We start from the raw sequence: 21,831 nt of genomic DNA, 5'->3' as shown, positions 1-21,831 counted from the left end.
GACAGCTACATGCAGAAGAATGAAAAAGAATGTTAGGACATTCTCTAACACCATACACAAAAATAAACTCAAAATGGATTAAATACCTAAATGTAAGTCCAGATACTATAAAATTCTTAGAGGAAAACATAGGCAAAACACTTTACGACATAAATTGCAGCAATATCTTTTTGTATCCACCTCCTAGAATAATGAAAATAAAAATAAAAATTAAAAAATGGGGAACTAATTTTGCACAGCAAAGGAAAGCATAAACAAAATCAAAAGACAGCCCACAGAATTGGAGAAAATATTTGCAAATGAAGTGACTGACAAGGGATTAATCTCCAAAATATGCTCATGCAGCTCAATATCAAAAAAACAGATGGCCCAGTCAAAAATGGGCAGAAGATCTAAATAGACATTTCTCTGTAGAAGACCTACAGATGTCCGAAAAACACATGAAAAGATGCTCAACATCACTAATTATTAATGAAATACAAAACTACAATAAGGTATCACCTCAGACTGGTCAGAATGGCCATCATCAAAAAGTTGACAAACAATAAATGCTTGTGAGAGTGTGGAAAAAAAGTAAATCTTGTCCACTGTTGGGAATGTAAATTGGTGTAGCCAGTTTGGAAAACAGTATAGCACTTTCTCAAAAAAATAAAAATATTACTACCATATGAGCCAGCAATTCCACTCCTGGGTATGTTTCCCCCCAAAAATGAAAACATTAAAAGATACATGCACCCCAATATCATAGCAGCATTATTTACAGTTGCCAAGATATGGAAGCAACTAAAGTGTCCATCAACAGATGAGTGGGTAAAAAGGATGTGGTATATATACACAATGGAATACTACTCAGCCATAAAAAAGAACAAGATTTTGCTATTTGCAACAACATGGATGGACTTGAAGGGTATTATGCTAAGCGAAATAAGTCAGAGAATAACATAATGCATGATATCACTTATATATGGAAGCTAAAAAAAAAACTCGTAAGTATAGCAAAAAGAGACTCACAGATGTAGAGAACAAGCTAGTGGTTACCAGTGGGGTGAGGGATGGGGGAGGGGCAAGAGACAAGTAGGGGATTAAGAGTTACAAACTACTATATATATAATAAATAAGCTACAAGGATATATTGTATAGAACAAGGAATATATCCAATATTTTACAATAAGTATAAATGGAGTACAACCTTTAAAAATTGTGAATCACTATGTTGTACATCTGAACCTTATGTAATATTGTAAGTCATCTATACCTCAATTTTTTAAAAAAGTGAAAAGACTGGCTTTTGTTTAGGCCGAGTTTCCGTATTCCCTGGGCTGTTCTAGTGGGTAATTGTGTCTCTGCCATAAGCCATTTGTCCACACATTTAGAACCTTACCTTGTTGTTGTAGCTAGCATTCCGTTTGTCTCTCTCTCATGAGGTAACTTCATTCTGCTATTTCTTCCAGCCACTCTCTCTTCTCTAGTCTGTTTCTTCACATCTCATACTAATTTGCTGCTTTGTAGGCAGCTTCTGGTGTCCTTCCTTGTTGGAAGACCAATAACTTGATATAGTGGATTTTGTGAAAGTATATTGTAAACTGAAATGTGCTAAACAATTATATAATTTCACTGTTTCATTCACAGAGCCCCCAAAAATGGGGCCGGGGGCATATCATTCATTTGTTTGGAGTACTTGCTCTTTATCAGATATTTTTTAGCTTAGAGACATTACCAGTTGCTTTTAGTTATTTTTTGAGTTGTACTTCTGGAAGGTTGAGGCTGCCAGATTTAAGAACATTTGCTATCTGGAAATCAGAATAGTTAATTTAATGGTTCTTCATTTATATCTTTCATACAAATACTGTTCTTCAAAATATAGGAACAGTATCCAAAATAGAGGCAAAGTTTACTATTGAAGGGATTGCTCGTGAAACAAACAATTTCTCCAGCAAGTGACTTAAAATAAGAGACTAATTGTGTAATTATAAAGTGAAAGGCTTTAGCTATAATTGCCATCCATTGAATTGTATTGCAGTGTGGGCAGTTCAGCTGGTAAAGTTCTGGGTGCATAGCACCTTATCTGCTTACTAAGGTAAGCAGAAATTTGGGGGTTGGGATTTCCAGCTCCATTAACAGTAAATATATCTAATTTCTTCCACAGCTTACATTTACTTTGACAAAGGCAAATTTGGAAGCAATTACTTGAGAACCATTTGTATAACACCTGGATAATCAAAACAGGCACAATGAAGCACTTCCTGAGGTAAGTATTTATGGTTTCCTGGATAAGCACTCTGAAATAGAGAAACTTCCTTAACAATTAGTATATTTCTGTTCACCATTTGTGATCCTATAACCAGTTATGCAGTCTCTAGGACTGCATAAAATAACATTGTATTTTGGCTAAGAACAATTTGGACATAAGGTTTCTCTGCCAACTCTATACCCATACTGATGCTAAGAGAGAGCACTTACAAGTAGGAGATTACAAGAGATTATAAAAGAATATAGGCACAAAACCATGGGGCAGACACGCTTTGATGCCTTGTGTTTCTAAAGCCCCAAGGTTCAGGTTTGAGGCGTTAGTAGTCAAGGAATCAATATAATTTGTGTAGAATCATTTTCCTAAAAAAAGTAATTTTAAAAGTAGATTTTGGGGCTTCCCTAGTGGCGCAGTGGTTGAGAGTCCGCCTGCGGATGCAGGGGACACGGGTTCGTGCCCCGGTCCGGGAAGATCCCACATGCCGCGGAGAGGCTGGGCCCGTGAGCCATGGCCGTTGAGCCTGCGCGTCCGGAGCCTGTGCTCCGCAACGGGAGAGGCCACAGCAGTGAGAGGCCCGCGTACCGCAAAAAAAAAAAAAAAAAAAAAAAAAAAAAAAGTAGATTTTGGTTGGCTGGCCAACCCATACAGGCATTTTCAAATGTTCTTTTTTGGTGAAAAATATGTTCTAAGCTTTAGCTTTTCCTGCCTCAGTGATACCTCTTAAATCTGCATTAATTTTTTTTAACATCTTTATTGGGGTATAATTGCTTTACAATGGTGTGTTAGTTTCTGCTTTATAACAAAGTGAATCAGTTATACATATACATATGTTCCCATATCTCTTCCCTCTTGCGTCTTCCTCCCTCCCACCCTCCATATCCCACCCCTCCAGGCGGTCAGAAAGCACCCAGCCGATATCCCTCTGCCATGCGGCTGCTTCCCACTAGCTATCTACCTTACGTTTGTTAGTGTATATATGTCCATGCCTCTCTCTCGCCCTGTCACAGCTCACTGTTCCCCCTCCCCATATCCTCAAGTCTGTTCTCCAGTAGGTCTGTGTCTTTATTCCTGTCTTACCCCTAGGTTCTTCATGACTTTTTTTTTTCTTAAATTCCATATATATGTGTTAGCATACGGTATTTGTCTTTCTCTTTCTGACTTACTTCACTCTGTATGACAGACTCTAGGTCTATCCACCTCATTACAAATAGCTCAATTTCGTTTCTTTTTATGGCTGAGTAATATTCCATTGTATATATGTGCCACATCTTCTTTATCCATTCATCCGATGATGGGTACTTAGGTTGTTTCCATCTCCGGGCTATTGTAAATAGAGCTGCAATGAACATTTTGGTACATGACTCTTTTTGAATTTTGGTTTTCTCAGGGTATATGCCCAGTAGTGGGATTGCTGGGTCATATGGTAGTTCTATTTGTAGTTTTTTAAGGAACCTCCATACTGTTCTCCATAGTGGCTGAACCAATTCACATTCCCACCAGCAGTGCAACATTGTTCCTTTTCTCCACACCCTCTCCAGCATTTATTGTTTCTAGATTTTTTGATGATGGCCATTCTGACTGGTGTGAGACGATATCTCATTGTAGTTTTGATTTGCATTTCTCTAATGATTAATGATGTTGAGCATTCTTTCATGTGTTTGTTGGCAGTCTGTATATCTTCTTTGGAGAAATGTCTATTTAGGTCTTCTGCCCATTTTTGGATTGGGTTGTTTGCTTTTTTGTTATTGAGCCGCATGAGCTGCTTGTAAATTTTGGAAATTAATCCTTTGTCAGTTGCTTCATTTGCAAATATTTTCTCCCATTCTGAGGGTTGTCTTTTGGTCCTGTTTAAGGTTTCCTTTGCTGTGCAAAAGTTTGAAGTTTCATTAGGTCCCATTTGTTTATTTCTGTTTTTATTTCCATTACTCCAGGAGGTGGGTCAAAAAGGATCTTGCTGTGATTTATGTCATAGAGTGTTCTGCCTATGTTTTCCTCTAAGAGTTTGATAGTTTCTGGCCTTACATTTAGGTCTTTAATCCATTTTGAGCTTATTTTTGTGTATGGTGTTAGGGAGTGATCTAATCTCATACTTTTACATGTACCTGTCCAGTTTTCCCAGCACCACTTATTGAAGAGGCTGTCCTTTCTCCACTGTACATCCCTGCCACCTTTATCAAAGATAAGGTGTCCATATGTGCGTGGGTTTATCTCTGGGCTTTCTATCCTGTTCCATTGATCTATCTTTCTGTTTTTGTGCCAGTACCATACTGTCTTGATTACTGTAGCTTTGTAGTATAGTCTGAAGTCAGGGAGCCTGATTCCTCCAGCTCCGTTTTTTGTTCTCAAGATTGCTTTGGCTATTCAGGGTCTTTTGTGTTTCCATACAAATTGTGAAATTTTTTGTTCTAGTTCTGTGAAAAATGCCAGTGGTAGTTTGATAGGGATTGCATTGAATCTATAGGTTGCTTTGGGTAGTAGAGTCATTTTCACAATGTTGATTCTTCCAATCCGAGAACATGGTATATCTCTCCATCTATTTGTATCAGCTTTAATTTCTTTCATCAGTGTCTTATAATTTTCTGCATACAGGTCTTTTGTCTCCTTAGGTAGGTTTATTCCTAGATATTTTATTCTTTTTGTTGCAGTGGTAAATGGGAGTGTTTTCTTGATTTCACTTTCAGATTTTTCATCATTAGTATATTGGAATGCCAGAGATTTCTGTACATTAATTTTGTATCCTGCCACTTTACCAAATTCATTGATTAGCTCTAGTAGTTTTCTGGTAGCATCTTTAGGATTCTCTATGTATAGTATCATGTCAGTTGCAAACAGTGACAGCTTTACTTCTTCTTTTCCGATTTGGATTCCTTTTATTTCCTTTTCTTCTCTGATTGCTGTGGCTAAAACTTCCAAAACTATGTTGAATAAGAGTGGTGAGAGTGGGCTACCTTGTCTTTTTCCTGATCTTAGTGGAAATGCTTTCAGTTTTTCACCATTGAGGATGATGTTGGCTGTGGGCTTGTCATATATGGCCTTTATTATGTTGAGGAAAGTTCCCTCTATGCCTACTTTCTGCCGGGTTTTTATCATAAATGGTGTTGAATTTTGTCAAAATCTTTCTCTGCATCTATTGAGATGATCAAATGGTTTTTCTCCTTCAATTTGTTAATATGGTTTATCACATTGATAGATTTGTGTATATTGAAGAATCCTTGCATTCCTGGAATAAACCCCACTTGATCATGGTGTATGATCCTTTTAATGTGCTGTTGGATTCTGTTTGCTAGTATTTTGTTGAGGATTTTTGCATCTATGTTCATCAGTGATATTGGCCTGTAGTTTTCTTTCTTTGTGACATCCTTGTCTGGTTTTGGTATCAAGGTGATGGTGGCCTTGTAGAATGAATTTGGGAGTGTTCCTCCCTCTGCTATATTTTGGAAGAGTTTGAGAAGGATAGGTGTTAGCTCTTCTCTAAATGTTTGATAGAATTCACCTGTGAAGCCATCTGGTCCTGGACTTTTGTTTGTTGGAAGATTTTTAATCACAGTTTCAATTTCAGTGCTTGTGATTGGTCTGTTCATATTTTCTATTCCTGAATCAGACTTGGCAGGTTGTGCATTTCTAAAAATTTGTCCATTTCCTGCAGATTGTCCATTTTATTGGCATAGAGTTGCTTCTAGTAAGATTGTCCATTTTATTGGCATATAGTTGCTTGTAGTAATCTCTCATGATCTTTTTTATTTCTGTAGTGTCAGTTGTTACTTCTCCTTTTTCATTTCTAATTCTATTGATTTGAATGTTCTCCCTTTTTTACTTGATGAGTCTGGCTAATGGTTTATCCATTTTGTTTATCTTCTCAAAGAACAAGCTTTTAGTTTTATTGATCTTTGCTATTGTTTCCTTCATTTCTTTTTCATTTATTTCTGATCTGATTTTTATGATTTCTTTCCTTCTGCTAGCTTTGAGGTTTTTTTGTTCTTCATTCTCTAATTGCTTGAGGTGCAAGGTTAGGTTGTTTATTCGAGATGTTTCCTGCTTCTTTTTTTTTTTTTAACATCTTTATTGGGGTATAATTGCTTTACAATGGTGTGTTAGTTTCTGCTTTATAACAAAGTGAATCAGTCATACATAAACATATGTTCCCATATCTCTTCCCTCTTGCGTCTCCCTTCCTCCCACCCTCCCTATCCCACCCCTCCAGGCTGTCACAAAGCACCGAGCCAATATCCCTGTGTCATGCGGCTGCTTCCCACTAGCTATCTACCTTACTACATTTGTTAGTGTGTATATGCCCATGACTCGCTCTCGCCCTGTCACAGCTCACCCTTCCCCCTCCCCATAACCTCAAGTCCGTTCTCTAGGAGGTCTGCGTCTTTATTCCTGCTTTACTCCTAGGTTCTTCATGACATTTTTTTTTCTTAAATTCCATATATATGTGTTAGCATACGGTATTTGTCTTTTTCTTTCTGACTTACTTCACTCTGTATGACAGACTCTAGGTCTATCCACCTCATTACAAATAGCTCAATTTCGTTTCTTTTTATGGCTGAGTAATATTCCATTGTATATATGTGCCACATCTTCTTTATCCATTCATCCGATGACGGGCACTTAGGTTGTTTCCATCTCCGGGCTATTGTAAATAGAGCTGCAGTGAACATTTTGGTACATGACTCTTTTTGAATTTTGGTTTTCTCAGGGTATATGCCCAGCAGTGGGATTGCTGGGTCATATGGTAGTTCTATTTGTAGTTTTTTAAGGAACCTCCATACTGTTCTCCATAGTGGCTGAACCAATTCACATTCCCACCAGCAGTGCAAGAGTGTTCCCTTTTCTCCACACCCTCTCCAGCATTTATTGTTTCTAGATTTTTTGATGATGGCCATTCTGACTGGTGTGAGACGATATCTCATTGTAGTTTTGATTTGCATTTCTCTAATGATTAATGATGTTGAGCATTCTTTCATGTGTTTGTTGGCAGTCTGTATATCTTCTTTGGAGAAATGTCTATTTAGGTCTTCTGCCCATTTTGGGATTGGGTTGTTTGTTTTCTTGTTATTGAGCTGCATGAGCTGCTTGTAAATTTTGGAGATTAATCCTTTGTTGGTTGCTTCATTTGCAAATATTTTCTCCCATTCTGAGGGTTGTCTTTTGGTCCTGTTTATGGTTTCCTTTGCTGTGCAAAAGCTTTGAAGTTTCATTAGGTCCCATTTGTTTATTTTTGTTTTTATTTCCATTACTCTAGGAGGTGGGTCAAAAAGGATCTTGCTGTGATTTATGTCATAGAGTGTTCTGCCTATGTTTTCCTCTAAGAGTTTGATAGTTTCTGGCCTTACATTTAGGTCTTTAATCCATTTTGAGCTTATTTTTGTGTATGGTGTTAGGGAGTGATCTAATCTCATACTTTTACATGTACCTGTCCAGTTTTCCCAGCACCACTTATTGAAGAGGCTGTCCTTTCTCCATTGTACATTACTGCCACCTTTATCAAAGATAAGGTGTCCATATGTGCATGGGTTTATCTCTGGGCTTTCTATCCTGTTCCATTGATCTATCTTTCTGTTTTTGTGCCAGTACCATACCATCTTGATAACTGTAGCTTTGTAGTATAGTCTGAAGTCAGGGAGCCTGATTCCTCCAGTTCCTTCTTTCGTTCTCAAGATTGCTTTGGCTATTCGGGGTCTTTTGTGTTTCCATACAAATTGCAAAATTTTTTGTTCTAGTTCTGTGAAAAATGCCAGTGGTAGTTTGATAGGGATTGCATTGAATCTATAGATTGCTTTGGGTAGTAGAGTCATTTTCACAATGTTGATTCTTCCAATCCAAGAACATGGTATATCTCTCCATCTATTTGTATCATCTTTAATTTCTTTCATCAGTGTCTTATAATTTTCTGCATACAGGTCTTTTGTCTCCTTAGGTAGGTTTATTCCTAGATATTTTATTCTTTTTGTTGCAATGGTAAATGGGAGTGTTTTCTTGATTTCACTTTCAGAGTTTTCATCATTAGTATATAGGAATGCCAGAGATTTCTGTGCATTAATTTTGTATCCTGCCACTTTACCAAATTCATTGATTAGCTCTAGTAGTTTTCTGGTAGCATCTTTAGGGTTCTCTATATATAGGATCATGTCATCTGCAAACAGTGACAGCTTTACTTCTTCTTTTCCGATTTGGATTCCTTTTATTTCCTTTTCTTCTCTGATTGCTGTGGCTAAAACTTCCAAAACAATGTTGAATAATAGTGGTGAGAGTGGGCAACCTTGTCTTGTTCCTGATCTTAGTGGAAATGCTTTCAGTTTTTCACCATTGAGGATGATGTTGGCTGTGGGCTTGTCATATATGGCCTTTATTATGTTGAGGAAAGTTCCCTCTATGCCTACTTTCTGCAGGATTTTTATCATAAATGGTGTTGAATTTTGTCAAAATCTTTCTCTGCATCTATTGAGATGATCAAATGGTTTTTCTCCTTCAATTTGTTAATATGGTTTATCACATTGATAGATTTGCGTATATTGAAGAATCCTTGCATTCCTGGAATAAACCCCACTTGATCATGGTGTATGATCCTTTTAATGTGCTGTTGGATTCTGTTTGCTAGTATTTTGTTGAGGATTTTTGCATCTATGTTCATCAGTGATATTGGCCTGTAGTTTTCTTTCTTTGTGACATCCTTGTCTGGTTTTGGTATCAAGGTGATGGTGGCCTCGTAGAAGGAGTTCGGGAGTGTTCCTCCCTCTGCTATATTTTGGAAGAGTTTGAGAAGGATAGGTGTTAGCTCTTCTCTAAATGTTTGATAGAATTCGCCTGTAAAGCCATCTGGTCCTGGGCTTTTCTTTGTTGGAAGGTTTTTAATCACAGTTTCAATTTCAGTGCTTATGATTGGTCTGTTCATATTTTCTATTTCTTCCTGATTCAGTCTTGGCAGGTTGTGCATTTCTAAGAATTTGTCCATTTCTTCCAGATTGTCCATTTTATTGGCATAGAGCTGCTTGTAGTAATCTCTCATGATCTCTTTTATCTCTGCAGTGTCAGTTGTTACTTCTCCTTTTTCATTTCTAATTCTATTGATTTGAGTCTTCTCCCTTTTTTTCTTGATGAGTCTGGCTAGTGGTTTATCTATTTTGTTTATCTTCTCAAAGAACCAGCTTTTAGTTTTATTGATCTTTGCTATTGTTTCCTTCATTTCTTTTTCATTTATTTCTGATCTGATTTTTATGATTTCTTTCCTTCTGCTAGCGTTGGGGTTTTTTTGTTCTTCTTTCTCTAATTGCTTGAGGTGCAAGGTTAGGTTGTTTATTCGAGATGTTTCCTGCTTCTTAAGGTGGGCTTGTATTGCTATAAACTTCCCCCTTAGAACTGCTTTTGCTGCATCCCACAGGTTTTGGGTCGTTGTGTCTCCATTGTCATTTGTTTCTAGGTATTTTTTGATTTCCTCTTTGATTTCTTCAGTGATATCTTCATTATTAAGTAGTGTATTGTTTAGCCTCCATGTGTTTGTATTTTTTACAGATCTTTTCCTGTAATTGATATCTAGTCTCATGGCGTTGTGGTCAGAAAAGATACTTGATACAATTTCGATTTTCTTAAATTTACCAAGGCTTGATTTGTGACCTAAGATATGATCTATCCTGGAGAATGTTCCATGAGCACTTGAGAAAAATGTGTATTCTGTTGTTTTTGGATGGAGTGTCCTATAAATATCAATTAAGTCCATCTTGTTTAATGTATCATTTAAAGCTTGTGTTTCCTTATTTATTTTCATTTTGGATGATCTGTCCATGGGTGAAAGTGGGGTGTTTAAGTCCCCTACTATGAATGTGTTACTGTCGATTTCCCCTTTTATGGCTGTTAGTATTTGCCTTATGTATTGAGGTGCTCCTATGTTGGGTGCATAAATATTTACAATTGTTATATCTTCTTCTTGGATCGATCCCTTGATCATTATGTAGTGTCCTTCTTTGTCTCTTTTAATAGTCCTTATTTTAAAGTCTATTTTGTCTGATATGAGAATTGCTACTCCAGCTTTCTTTTGGCTTCCATTTGCATGGAATATCTTTTTCCATCCCCTTACTTTCAGTCTGTATGTGTCTCTAGGTCTGAAGTGGGTCTCTTGTAGACAGCATATATAAGGGTCTTGTTTTTGTATCCATTCAGCTAATCTGTGTCTTTTGGTGGGAGCATTTAGTCCATTTACATTTAAGGTAATTATCGATATGTATGTTCCTATTCCCATTTTCTAAATTGTTTTGGGTTCGTTATTATAGGTCTTTTCCTTCTCTTGTGTTTCTTGTCTAGAGAAGATCTTTTAGCATTTGTTGTAAAGCTGGTTTGGTGGTGCTGAACTCTCTCAGCTTTTGCTTGTCTGTAAAGGTTTTAATTTCTCCATCTAATCTGAATGAGATCCTTGCTGGGTAGAGTAGTCTTGGCTGCATGTTTTTCTCCTTCATCACTTTCAGTATGTCCTGCCACTCCCTTCTGGCTTGTAGGGTTTCTGCTGAGAGATCAGCTGTTAACCTTATGGGGATTCCCTTATGTGTTATTTGTTGTTTTTCCCTTGCTGCTTTTAATATGCTTTCTTTGTATTTAATTTTTGACAGTTTGATTAATATGTGTCTTGGCGTATTTCTCCTTGTATTTATCTTGTATGGGACTCTCTGTGCTTCCTGGACTTGATTAACTATTTCCTTTCCCATGTTAGGGAAGTTTTCAACTATAATCTCTTCAAATATTTTCTCAGTCCCTTTCTTTTTCTCTTCTTCTTCTGGAACCCCTATAATTCGAATGTTGGTGCGTTTAATGTTGTCCCAGAGGTCTCTGAGACTGTCCTCAGTTCTTTTCATTCTTTTTTCTTTATTCTGCTCTGCAGTAGTTATTTCCACTATTTTATCTTCCAGGTCACTTATCCGTTCTTCTGCCTCAGTTATTCTGCTATTGATCCCATCTAGAGTACTTTTAATTTCATTTATTGTGTTGTTCATCATTGCTTGTTTCATCTTTAGTTCTTCTAGGTCCTTGTTAACTGATTCTTGCATTTTGTCCAATCTATTGTCCATTCTATCTCCAAGATTTTGGATCAACCTTACTATCATTATTCTGAATTCTCTTTCAGGTAGACTGCCTATTTCCTCTTCATTTGTTAGGTCTGGTGCATTTTTATCTTGCTCCTTTATCTGCTGTGTGTTTTTCTGTCTTCTCATTTTGCTTATCTTACTGTGTTTGGGGTCTCCTTTTTGCAGGCTGCAGGTTCGTAGTTCCTCCTGTTTTTGATGTCTGTCTCCAGTGGCTAAGGTTGGTTCAGTGGGTTGTGTAGGCTTCTTGGTGGACGGGACTAGTGCCTGTGTTGTGGTGGATGAGGCTGGATCTTGTCTCTCTAGTGGGCAGGTTCACGTCTGGTGGTGTGTTTGGGGGTGTCTGTGGCCTTATTATGATTTTAGGCAGCCTCTCTGCTAATGGGTGGGGTTGTGTTCCTGTTTTGCTAGTTGTTTGGCATAGGTTTTCCAGCACTGTGGCTTGCTGGTCGTTGAGTGAAGCTGGGTGCTGGTGTTAAGATGGAGGTCTCTGGGAGATTTTCGCCGTTTGATATTATGTGGAGCTGGGAGGTCTCTTGTTGATCAGTGTCCTGAAGTTGGCTCTCCTACCTCAGAGGCAGAGCCCTGCCTCCTGGCTGGAGCACCAAAAGCTTTTCATCCACACGGTTCAGGATAAAAGGGAGAAAAAGTAGAGGGAATTAGTAGAAGTATGAGGAAAGAAAGAAGGAAAGGAGGGTAGGAAGGAAGGAAGAAAGAAAGAAAGAAGCAAAGAAGGAAAGAAGGCAAGAAGGAAAGAAAGGAGGGAGGGAGGGAGGGAGGAAGGAAGGAAGGAGGGAAAGAAGGAAAAAAGACAGAAAGAAAGAAGATACAGTAAAAATAAAATAAAGTATAATAAAGTTATTGAATTAAAAAATTCTTATTTAAAAAAAAAAAAAGGGACGGAAAGAACCTTAGGACAAATGTTGGCAGCAAAGCTATACAGACAAAATCTTACACAGAAGCGTATACATACACCCTCACTAAAAGAGGTAAATGGGGAAAAATCCTAAATCTTGCTGTCAGAGACCACCTCCTCAATTTGGGATGATTCGTTGTCTAAAGGAGGGAAGGAAGGACGGAAAGAAAGAAAGAAAGAACGAAGGTAAAGTATAATATTGTTATTAAAATTAATTATTAAGAAAAAAAATTAAAAAAAAACATGGACGGATAGAACTCTAGGACAAATGGTGGAAGCAAGACTATACAGACAAGATCTCACACAGAAGCATACACATACACATTCACAAAAAGAGGAAAGGGGAAAAAATCATAGATCTTGCTCCTAAAGTCCACTTCCTTAATTTGGGATGATTGGTTGTCTATTCAGGTATTCCATAGATGCAGGGTATATCAAGTTGATTGTGGAGCTTTAATCCGCTGCTTCTGAGGCTGCTGGGAGAGATTTCCCTTTCTCTTCTTTGTTCTCACAGCTCTCAGGGCTCAGCTTTGGATTTGGCCCTGCCACTGCGTGTAGATCGCTGGAGGGCGTCTGTTTTTTGCTCAGACAGGATGGGGTTAAAAGAGCCGCTGATTGGGGGCTCTGGCGCACTCAGGCCAGCGGGGACGGAGGGGCACAGAGTGCGGGGCGGGCCTGCGGTGGCAAAGGCCAGCGTGACTTTGCACCAGCCTGAGGCGCGCTGTGCGCTGTCCCGGGGAAGTTGTCCCTGGATCCCGGGAACCTGGCAGTGGCGGGCTGCACAGGCTCCGCGGAAGAGGGGTGTGGAGAGTGACCTGTGCTCGCACACAGGCCCCTCGGTGGCGGCAGCAGCAGCAGCCTTAACGTCTCCCGCCCGTCTCTGGATTCCGCGCTTTCAGCCGCGGCTCGCGCCCGTCTCTGGATTCCGCGCTTTCAGCCGCGGCTCGCGCCCGTCTCTGGATTCCGCGCTTTCAGCCGCGGCTCGCGCCCGTCTCTGGAGTTCCTTTCAGCAGCGTTCTTAAACCCCTCTCCTCACGCCCCAGGAAACAAAGAGGGAAGGAAAAGTCTCCTGCCTCTTCGGCAGGTGCAGGCTTTTTCCCCGGACTCCCTCCCGGCTAGCTGTGGTGCACTAACCCCTTCAGGCTATGTTCAAGCCGCCAACCCCAGTCCTCTCCCTGCGCTCCGGCCTCAGCTCGCAGCCCCGCCCGCCCCGGCGGGTGAGCAGACAAGCCTCTCGGGCTGGTGAGTGCCGGTCGGCACCGATCCTCTGTGCGGGAATCTCCCCGCTTTGCCCTCCGCACCCGTTGCTGTGCAGTCCTCCGCAGCTTCGAAGCTCCCCCCTCCGCCTCCCGCAGTCTCCGCCCGCGAAGGGGCTTCCTAGTGTGTGGTAACTTTTCCTCCTTCACAGCTCCCTCCCACTGGTGCGGGTTCCGTCCCTATTCTTTTGTCTCTGTTTTTTCTTTTGCCCTACCCATGTACGTGGGGAGTTTCTTGCCTTTTGGGAGGTCTGAGGTCTTCTGCCAGCCTTCAGTAGGTGTTCTGTAGGAGTTGTTCCACGTGTATATGTATTTCTGGTGTATCTGTGGGGAGGAAGGTGATCTCCGCGTCTTACTCTTCCGCCATCTTCCGCCTTCCCCCCTGTTTCCTGCTTCTTAAGGTGGGCTTGTAATGCTATAAACTTCCCCCTTAGAACTGCTTTTGCTGCATCCCGTAGGTTTTGGGTCGTTGTGTCCCCATTTTCATTTGTTTCTAGGTATTTTTTTATTTCCTCTTTGATTTCTTCAGTGATCACTTCATTATTAAGTAGTGTATTGTTTAGCCTCCATGTGTTTGTATTTTTTACAGATCTTTTCCTGTAATTGATATCTAGTCTCATGGCGTTGTGGTCGGAAAAGATACTTAATACAATTTCAATTTTCTTATATTTACCAAGGCTTGATTTGTGACCCAAGATATGATCTATCCTGGAGAATGTTCCATGAGCACTTGAAAAAAATGTGTATTCTGTTGTTTTTGGATGGAGTGTCCTATAAATATCAATTAAGTCCATCTTGTTTAATGTATCATTTAAAACTTGTGTTTCCTTATTTATTTTCATTTTGGATGATCTGTCCATTGGTGAAAGTGGGGTGTTCAAGTACGCTACTATGAATGTGTTACTGTCGATTTCCCCTTTTATGGCTGTTAGTATTTGCCTTATGTATTGAGGTGTTCCTATGTTGGGTGCATAAATATTTACAATTGTTTTATCTTCTTGGATCGATCCCTTAATCATTATGTAGTGTCCTTCTTTGTCTCTTCTAATAGTCTTTATTTTAAAGTCTATTTTGTCTGATATGAGAATTGCTACTCCAGCTTTCTTTTGGTTTCCATTTGCATGGAATATCTTTTTCCATCCCCTTATTTTCAGTCTGTATGTGTCTCTAGGTATGAAGTGGGACTCTTGTAGACAGCATATATAAGGGTCCTCTTTTTGTATCCATTCAGCCAATCTGTGTCTTTTTGGTGGGAGCATTTAGTCCATTTACATTTAAGGTAATTATCGATATGTATGTTCCTATTCCCATTTTCTAAATTGTTTTGGGTTCGTTATTATAGGTCTTTTCCTTCTCTTGTGTTTCTTGTCTAGAGAAGTTCCTTTAGCATTTGTTGTAAAGCTGGTTTGGTGGTGCTGAACTCTCTCAGCTTTTGCTTGTTTGTAAAGGTTTTAATTTCTCCATCGAATCTGAATGAGATTCTTGCTGGGTAGAGTAATATTGGTTGCAGGTTTTTCTCCTTCATCAATTTCAGTATGTCCTGCCACTCCCTTCTGGCTCTGCATTAATTTTTGGGTTCCCTGAAGATTTTGCTGTATAGGGTACCATATATGTTTGTGTGTTTTAGAGTGATCATGTTTTGTTTTGAAAACCATTTAGCTGGACCTATAGTTATAATTATTTTCAAGAGTATTGACTGTCATTCACAATTCTATAAATAAAATTCTCAGAGAAATTTTACATTATATTAAAATATGACAAAATAAAGTTAATTTGGTCCTGAAAGTTAGAAAATAAGACACACTTTCTAGAATATTGCGTTTCTTTCCTGCAAGATGGTGGCCTACCTATATTGCCTATTCTGGTCCCTTGTTCTGGCTATTTTCTCTAAGAAAATAATTAGTGGGTTTACTTCTTTTAGGATGTGATTTAATTCTTTCAGTGGCTGCAATTTAAGATTTTCTTTTTCCCACGGTTTTCATTGCATTTTTATTTCTGGAGCATCTAGGTCATTTTGGGTGGGATTCACTATGGTTTGGTATAGCTACTGGTGTTTCACAATTCAATCTTAGAATTGTGAAAACCTCTCAGAAGGTCAATATTAAACCATTTACAGGCATTAACATTTGTTTTATTATACAGTATACTCCTCAGCCTGTTTATCTCAGATGTGTAAAAAGATAGTATTTGAAAAATCACTAGGTCATTTACCAGCAAAGTATTTAACTCGATACATTTTTGGTTGCCATGACATTAACATATCTGTTTACACACTCATGAAAAGTTGGTATCTATAAATCCCCCTTGAGTGTAAACGTGGTGTTTCATTTTTATTTTTTTTGTGGTACGTGGGCCTGTCGCTGTTGTGGCCTCTCCTGTTGCGGAGCACAGGCTCCAGAAGCGCAGGCTCAGCGGCCATGGCTCACGGGTCCAGATGCTCTGCAGCATGTGGAATCTTCCCAGACCGGGGCACGAACCCGTGTCCCCTGCATTGGCAGGCGGACTCTCAACCACTGCACCACCAGGGAAGCCCTAAACGTGGTGTTTTTAAGCTGTAGAATCGTGTTAACAGAGAGCTTTAGTGTTAGCTGAAACTTAGAAGTCAGGAGCTCCTTTTGTAATAGGGGAGGTGGTAGTGATGAAGTTTGTCCCAAGACTTGTACTACTGAATTTCTTCTTCAGTGTTTTTCTTTTAGAAAAACTTGAGTGGGCTCAAAACCAGGCATTTTAGGAGAAATAGTAACATTTGTTTCTGTTAGTTTTTGTTAAATTGAATAGGTGCAACACTATGTTTAATAGAGATTATATTTTTAAATTAATTTGTATTTGATGATTTAAAACTGATATAGTGCAAAATCTACCACTCTAATTTCACACAGAGCAGCACCAAGGGTAATGGAACTGGCATATCCCTATCAGTTATATGTTCTGATACAAATTTTTCTCTTTTAACTTGATACATTTGTTTTACAAATATTACTTAACATTGATAATTTGTGTGAAACTGAAGCTAGCATAATAAATTACACATCAAGAAAGAAACTTGAGGATTTTCATTGACCATTGGTTTCAAAATATTGACAGGAAACTCAATCATTTTTTAAAAATATTTATTTATTTATTATTATTATTTTTTTGGCTGCATCGGGTCTTAGTTGCAGCATTCCATTGTGGTGCGCGAGCTCAGTAGTTGTGGCACGTGGCTTAGTTGCCCAGCAGCATGTGGGATCTTAGTTCCCTGACCAGGGATTGAACCCGCATCCCTTGCATTGGAAGGCGGATTCTCTACCACTGGACCACCAGAGAAGTCCCAAAACTCAATCATTGTTTCTCCTTAGTTGATTATTGCTTTTGGCTTTAATTTTTGTTTTTAATTCTTTTTATTGTTATAACTTGTGTGTATTCATTATATCTTAATGTTTGTGGTAATTGGAGGGATAAGAGGGCAAGGAGTAATAATTCTGCATTACAGGCACTATCAGATAATTTAGATTGCCTTCTATTCCCTGTAGTCCATTCTCACAATTTGGCAATCTTTTCATTCGAACCAAAGAGGAGGATATATAAACATAACTTGAACAAATCAGGTGTTAATTCCTGAGCTCAGCAAATACATTATACAGAATAAGGAGTTGACTTTCACTGAGAAGAATCAGCAATATTTAAAAAGCCCACGGAGTGATTAATCTGTCAATTTCTGAGTTGTTCTAGAATGAGCAACTTCTGAGGCCATGTACAGCCTCAGAAGAAGTAAAGTTAATCTTAGAGAAACGAGGTGTGGGGAAAAAATGGATTTTAATCCACATTTAAGATACATGGAACCCATACTCTTCTCTCTCTAACTCCCTGCTACCATCACATATATTAATGGTGTAACTACTCAGAGCTTAAGGGAGTAGAAAAAACATTACATAAGATATTAGAAATAAATGCTACAGGATTAGTACACCCAGCTGAAGGGTGTGTTTTAAATTGACAGTAGATATGGGATATTGGATAAGTACCCCATAGTCACCCAGTATGACTTTAGCTGTGATCTGCATTAAAAGAATACAGGGATAAAACTGAGAAGAAAGTGTGTCTATGTGTGATCAGAAAAAAGAGGGGACACTTTTTGAGCCCTAAATAGAACTGAGGCTTAGAGTTTAGTTTGTTTAATATATTTCATTAATTTCAACTCAATTAATGTTTATAACAGAGAGGACCTAACACTTGTATTAAGATCTTTTCCTTTGCTAGGATTTAGTTATTGAAATTAAATGCTTTTAAGGTCATCAAAACATTATTAATTTTGAATTTTCCTAATAAAGGGTATAAGTCACCCCATATAAATAATTGCTTCCAACTATTTCAGCCTCAAGATCTCAGTTTCTTGGCCATGGAATTCACTGCATACTTTCCTTCCTTAGGCAGAAGAGAGGATATGAAACCATCTGCCAAACTCAAACCTCCATGGGAGAAACTGAGATATAACGCAGACTTGTACCCAAGTCCTGGCTGTGAAACAGTAAAGGGGAAAACAATATTTTACTACTGTGATTAGGTAAATAAAGGCTTCCAATTAGCAAAAAAAATCTGTAAGTGGGGTTTTATAAGTCATTCACACTTGATTAATATCTTGGTCCACTGATTCATTTAGAAAGCGTTTAGTACTAGTGATAATTCCAGTACTATGCCACATTTAAATTTTTATTTTCTCTTCATAACAATTGTAATAAAATAGGAATTAATACCCCATTTACAGCAGAGGGCAAAAAGCTTAGCAAAGTTAAGAAACTCATCTAAGGGCACACAGATATTTGAATGCAGGCCTATCTGACTTCAAAGTTTTTTCTCATAATTTTTGCATCATGGTACTGTGTACTTGTTGTGAGGTGTTCTGGGTGATACAGAAGTGAATATGAGGTGGCCTTTGCTCCAAAGTAACATACCACTTGGCAACAAGATGAAGCCATGCATACAAAATTAAGATATAAGAAGGAATGTGATTGGTGACATGCTACAGCTGTTTTATGACGGGACTATTCAGGGAAGTCTTCACTGAGGTGATGTTGAAGGAAAGAGACAGAGGATGTAACAGGTGGAGAAGGTCCTATGAACAAAGCCCGAGAAAGTGTGACCAGCTGCCACAAGCAGCAGGTGGTCCAGGTTTATTGGCTGTAGACCCCGTTTAGGGAGAGTAGAAGATAAGTTGCAAAGATGAAGTTGGGGGCAGCTCTTGGACACGTTTGCAAGCATGGTATAAAATAGCCCAGAAGCATGGTAACACTTTCACCCAGACCTAATGTACACCTTAAAGAGAAGGGTGAGTCAGACAAAAAATCTTTTTCCCTTACAACATGTGTCTAGCCTTATCTTAGAGCCAGATATCTAGTCCATTCCCTTCAGCTTACAAATGAGAGGGCAGAGCCTCAGAGAAACAAAGTAGCTTGTGCACAGTCACACAGCTCATAATGGCAAATGTAGTTATTCCAGAATTTGACTATCATTGCTTGAGACATTGACTGAGCTTATTTATGAGATGTAAAAGCAAAGTCTTGAAAAGGGATAGATTTATGGTACGTTTGAATACCTCTCTCACTGTAGACTGGTACTTTTAGCCATAGTTTTATCTTTTTTAGGACACACACATACACACCACGTATGTATATACATAGATAAATATACATATGTATACATACATATATGTGTATGTATACACACTATATACACACACATACACATGTACATGTATGTTTACACATACATGTATTTTAAATTATTTTGTTTCCTGCATAAAAACAAACAAAAATTGTTTCCACACCCTTGTTGAAATATGTTAACCTGAATAGTTTTCTAGGCAATTTCCTGTAGGTGATCTCACCAGAGCCTGCCATGAGAGATTTTTTTGGGAACTTGAGTATTGGCTTCCCAGCTCTCCTACCTCTGACCTGAATGTCTATTTCCTTTCCCGGGTTAGGGAAGTTTTCAGCTCTTATATCTTCAAATATATTCTCTGTCACTTTCTCTCTCTTTTTTCCTTCTGGGACCACTATAATGTGAATGTTAGTACGCTTGATGTTGTCACACAGGTCTTTTAAACTGTCCTCATTTTTTTATTCTTTGTTCTTCTTTTTTCTGTTCAGCTTCAGTGATTTCCACTACTCTGTTTCCAGCTAGCTGATCTGTTCCTGTGTATCAACTAAGCTACTATTGATTCCTTCTAGTGTATTTCTTATTTTAGTTATTGTATTTCTTCATATCTGTTTGGTCCTTCTTAGTATTTTCTAAATCTTTGTTAAAAACTTCTAATTTCTCAATCTGTTCATCCTATCTTCTACCACGTTCTTTGAACATCTTTACAGTCATTACCTTGAACTCTTTATCAGGTAGATTGTTTATCTCTGCTTCACTTAGTTCTTGGGTTTTATCTTGTTCCTTTGTTTGGAAGATATTTCTCTGTCACCTCATTTTGCCTAATTTGTTGTTTTTATTTCTATATATTTTGTAGGTTGGTTATGTTTTCCAAACTTGGAGAAGTGGCCTTTTGTAGAAGATGTCTTATGTGTCCCAGCAGCACACTCACCTCTCGTCACCAGTGCTATATGCTCTTGGGGTGCCCCCTATGTGGACTGTGTGGGTCCTTCTACTGTGGTGGGCTGAATACTGTAGATGGTCTGGTAGGCATGGCTGTTCCCACCCCATCCCCTGCCTTGGTCACTTGGTTGCCAGACCTGCTTTGTGCAGAAGCTGCTGGCAGCTGGTGGACAGGGTTGGGTCATGAGGCAGCTGGGTATAGTGCCTTGGGGAGTCCAGGGGCTAGTGTTGGCGCACTGGTGGGTGGACCTGGGATCCAGTGTTTGTGGGGCTGGGGGTCTTGGATCAAGTGTTGGCCTGCTGGTGGGCAGGGCCTGTTCATGATGCATCTCACTGAATGTCCTGGAGTGTCCCAAAATGCTTTCAGCCCATTGGTGAGTGGGGCTGCATCCCAGGATGGCTGGCTGAGGGGTCCAAGGCGTCTCAGAACTGGTGTCAGCCTGGGGTAGGCAGAGCCAAGTCCTGGGTTCTCTGGCTGCACAGCCCTGGGGGTCCTGGTGCTGGTGTTGACCTGCTGGTGGGGAAATCTGGGGCCTGGGATGGTCCTGGGGTGGTGTCTGCATGCTACTGGGTGAGGCTGGTTCCTGACACAGCTGGCTATAGGATCTTGGGTATCCCAAAGCTATTATAGGCTCACTGGTGAGTGGGGCTAGATCCTGGAGTGGCTGGCTAAGGAGCCCAAGGTGTCCCAGAACTGTTGTTGGCCTGTTTGTGGGTTGGCTGGGTTCTGACATGGTAGGCTGTGGGGGAACTTTGGTGGTCCTGGGAGTGGTATCCACCCACTGGTGGGGGGGGCCAAGGTCCAGGGGATCCCAGGGCTGGTGCCTCCCCTCGGTTGGCTGAGGCCAGGTCCGGGGTTTCAGGCTGCAGGACCCAGGGTCCTAGAGCTGGTGTTGGCCTGCTGGTGGGTAGAGCTGAGGCCCTGGGGTCCCAGGGCTAGTGCTGGCGCCCTGGTGTATGAGACCAGGTCCTGGGCCCTCTGGTGGACAGGGCCATACCTCAGGGTGCCTGTGGGCTTAGGGGTTCTTAAAGCAGTAGTCCTGTTGGTAGGTGGGACTGTGTTCCTGCCCAGCTAGTTGCTTGGCCTGAGGCATCCCAGTACTGGTGCTGACAGGCTTGTGGGTGGAGCCAGGTCTCAGAGCTAATAAGCTCCAGGGAGGATTCCAAAATGGCACTTGTCAGCACAAATGTCCCTATTGTAGAACACGCTCCCCAAAATTGTTGCTGCCAGTGTCTGTGTCCCCAGGTTGAGCTCCAGTTGCTTCCTGCCCATCCAGGAGACTCTCCAAGACTGGCAGGTGGGTCTGACCTAGGCTCCTTTCAAATACCTGCTTCTGCCCTGGTTCCCAGAATGTGTGAGATTTTGTGTGCACCCTTTAAGAGTGACGTCTCTATTTCCCACAACACTCTGGGTTTCCCAACTGGTCTTCAAACCTAAACCTTCTGGAGGCTTATCTTCCCAGTGCAGGTCCCCTGGACTGGGGAGCCTGATGCTGTGCTTGGACCCTTTGCTCCTTGGGGAGACCCTCTGCAATTGTGATTATTCTGTCATTTGTGGGTAGCCTGCCCAGGAGTCTTGACTGTACCTCATCTCCGCCCCTCCTACCCGTCTTGTTGTGGTTCCTTCTTTATATCTTTAGTTGTAGACGATTTTTTCTGCTAGTCGTCTGGTCTTTCTTATCAGTTGTTGCTCTGTAAAGAGTTGTAATTTTGGTGTGCTGTGGGAGGAGGTGAGCTCAGGGTCTTCCTACTCTACCATCTTGG

The 21,831-nt window shown here is 40.0% G+C and overlaps 1 protein-coding gene across 1 annotated transcript in view; it reads left to right on the top strand.

Annotated features, from left to right (window-relative positions):
- Positions 1-2,231: 2,231 nt before the first annotated feature.
- ELMOD1 (ELMO domain containing 1) overlaps positions 2,232-21,831 on the top strand; it is a gene marked incomplete at both ends in the record, with an annotated part of 76,306 nt that continues 56,706 nt past the window's right edge. The window contains one exon of the mRNA XM_082843909.1: positions 2,232-2,248. Coding sequence (XP_082700035.1) covers positions 2,232-2,248 — 17 coding nt within the window. The remainder of the gene's footprint in view (positions 2,249-21,831) is intronic.

Source organism: Leucopleurus acutus (genome assembly GCF_964270905.1).
Source record: "Leucopleurus acutus genome assembly, chromosome: 8".
NCBI lineage: Eukaryota > Metazoa > Chordata > Mammalia > Artiodactyla > Delphinidae > Leucopleurus > Leucopleurus acutus.
Note: the sequence above shows the minus strand (reverse complement) of the source record. Positions and strands in the feature narration are given on the sequence as shown.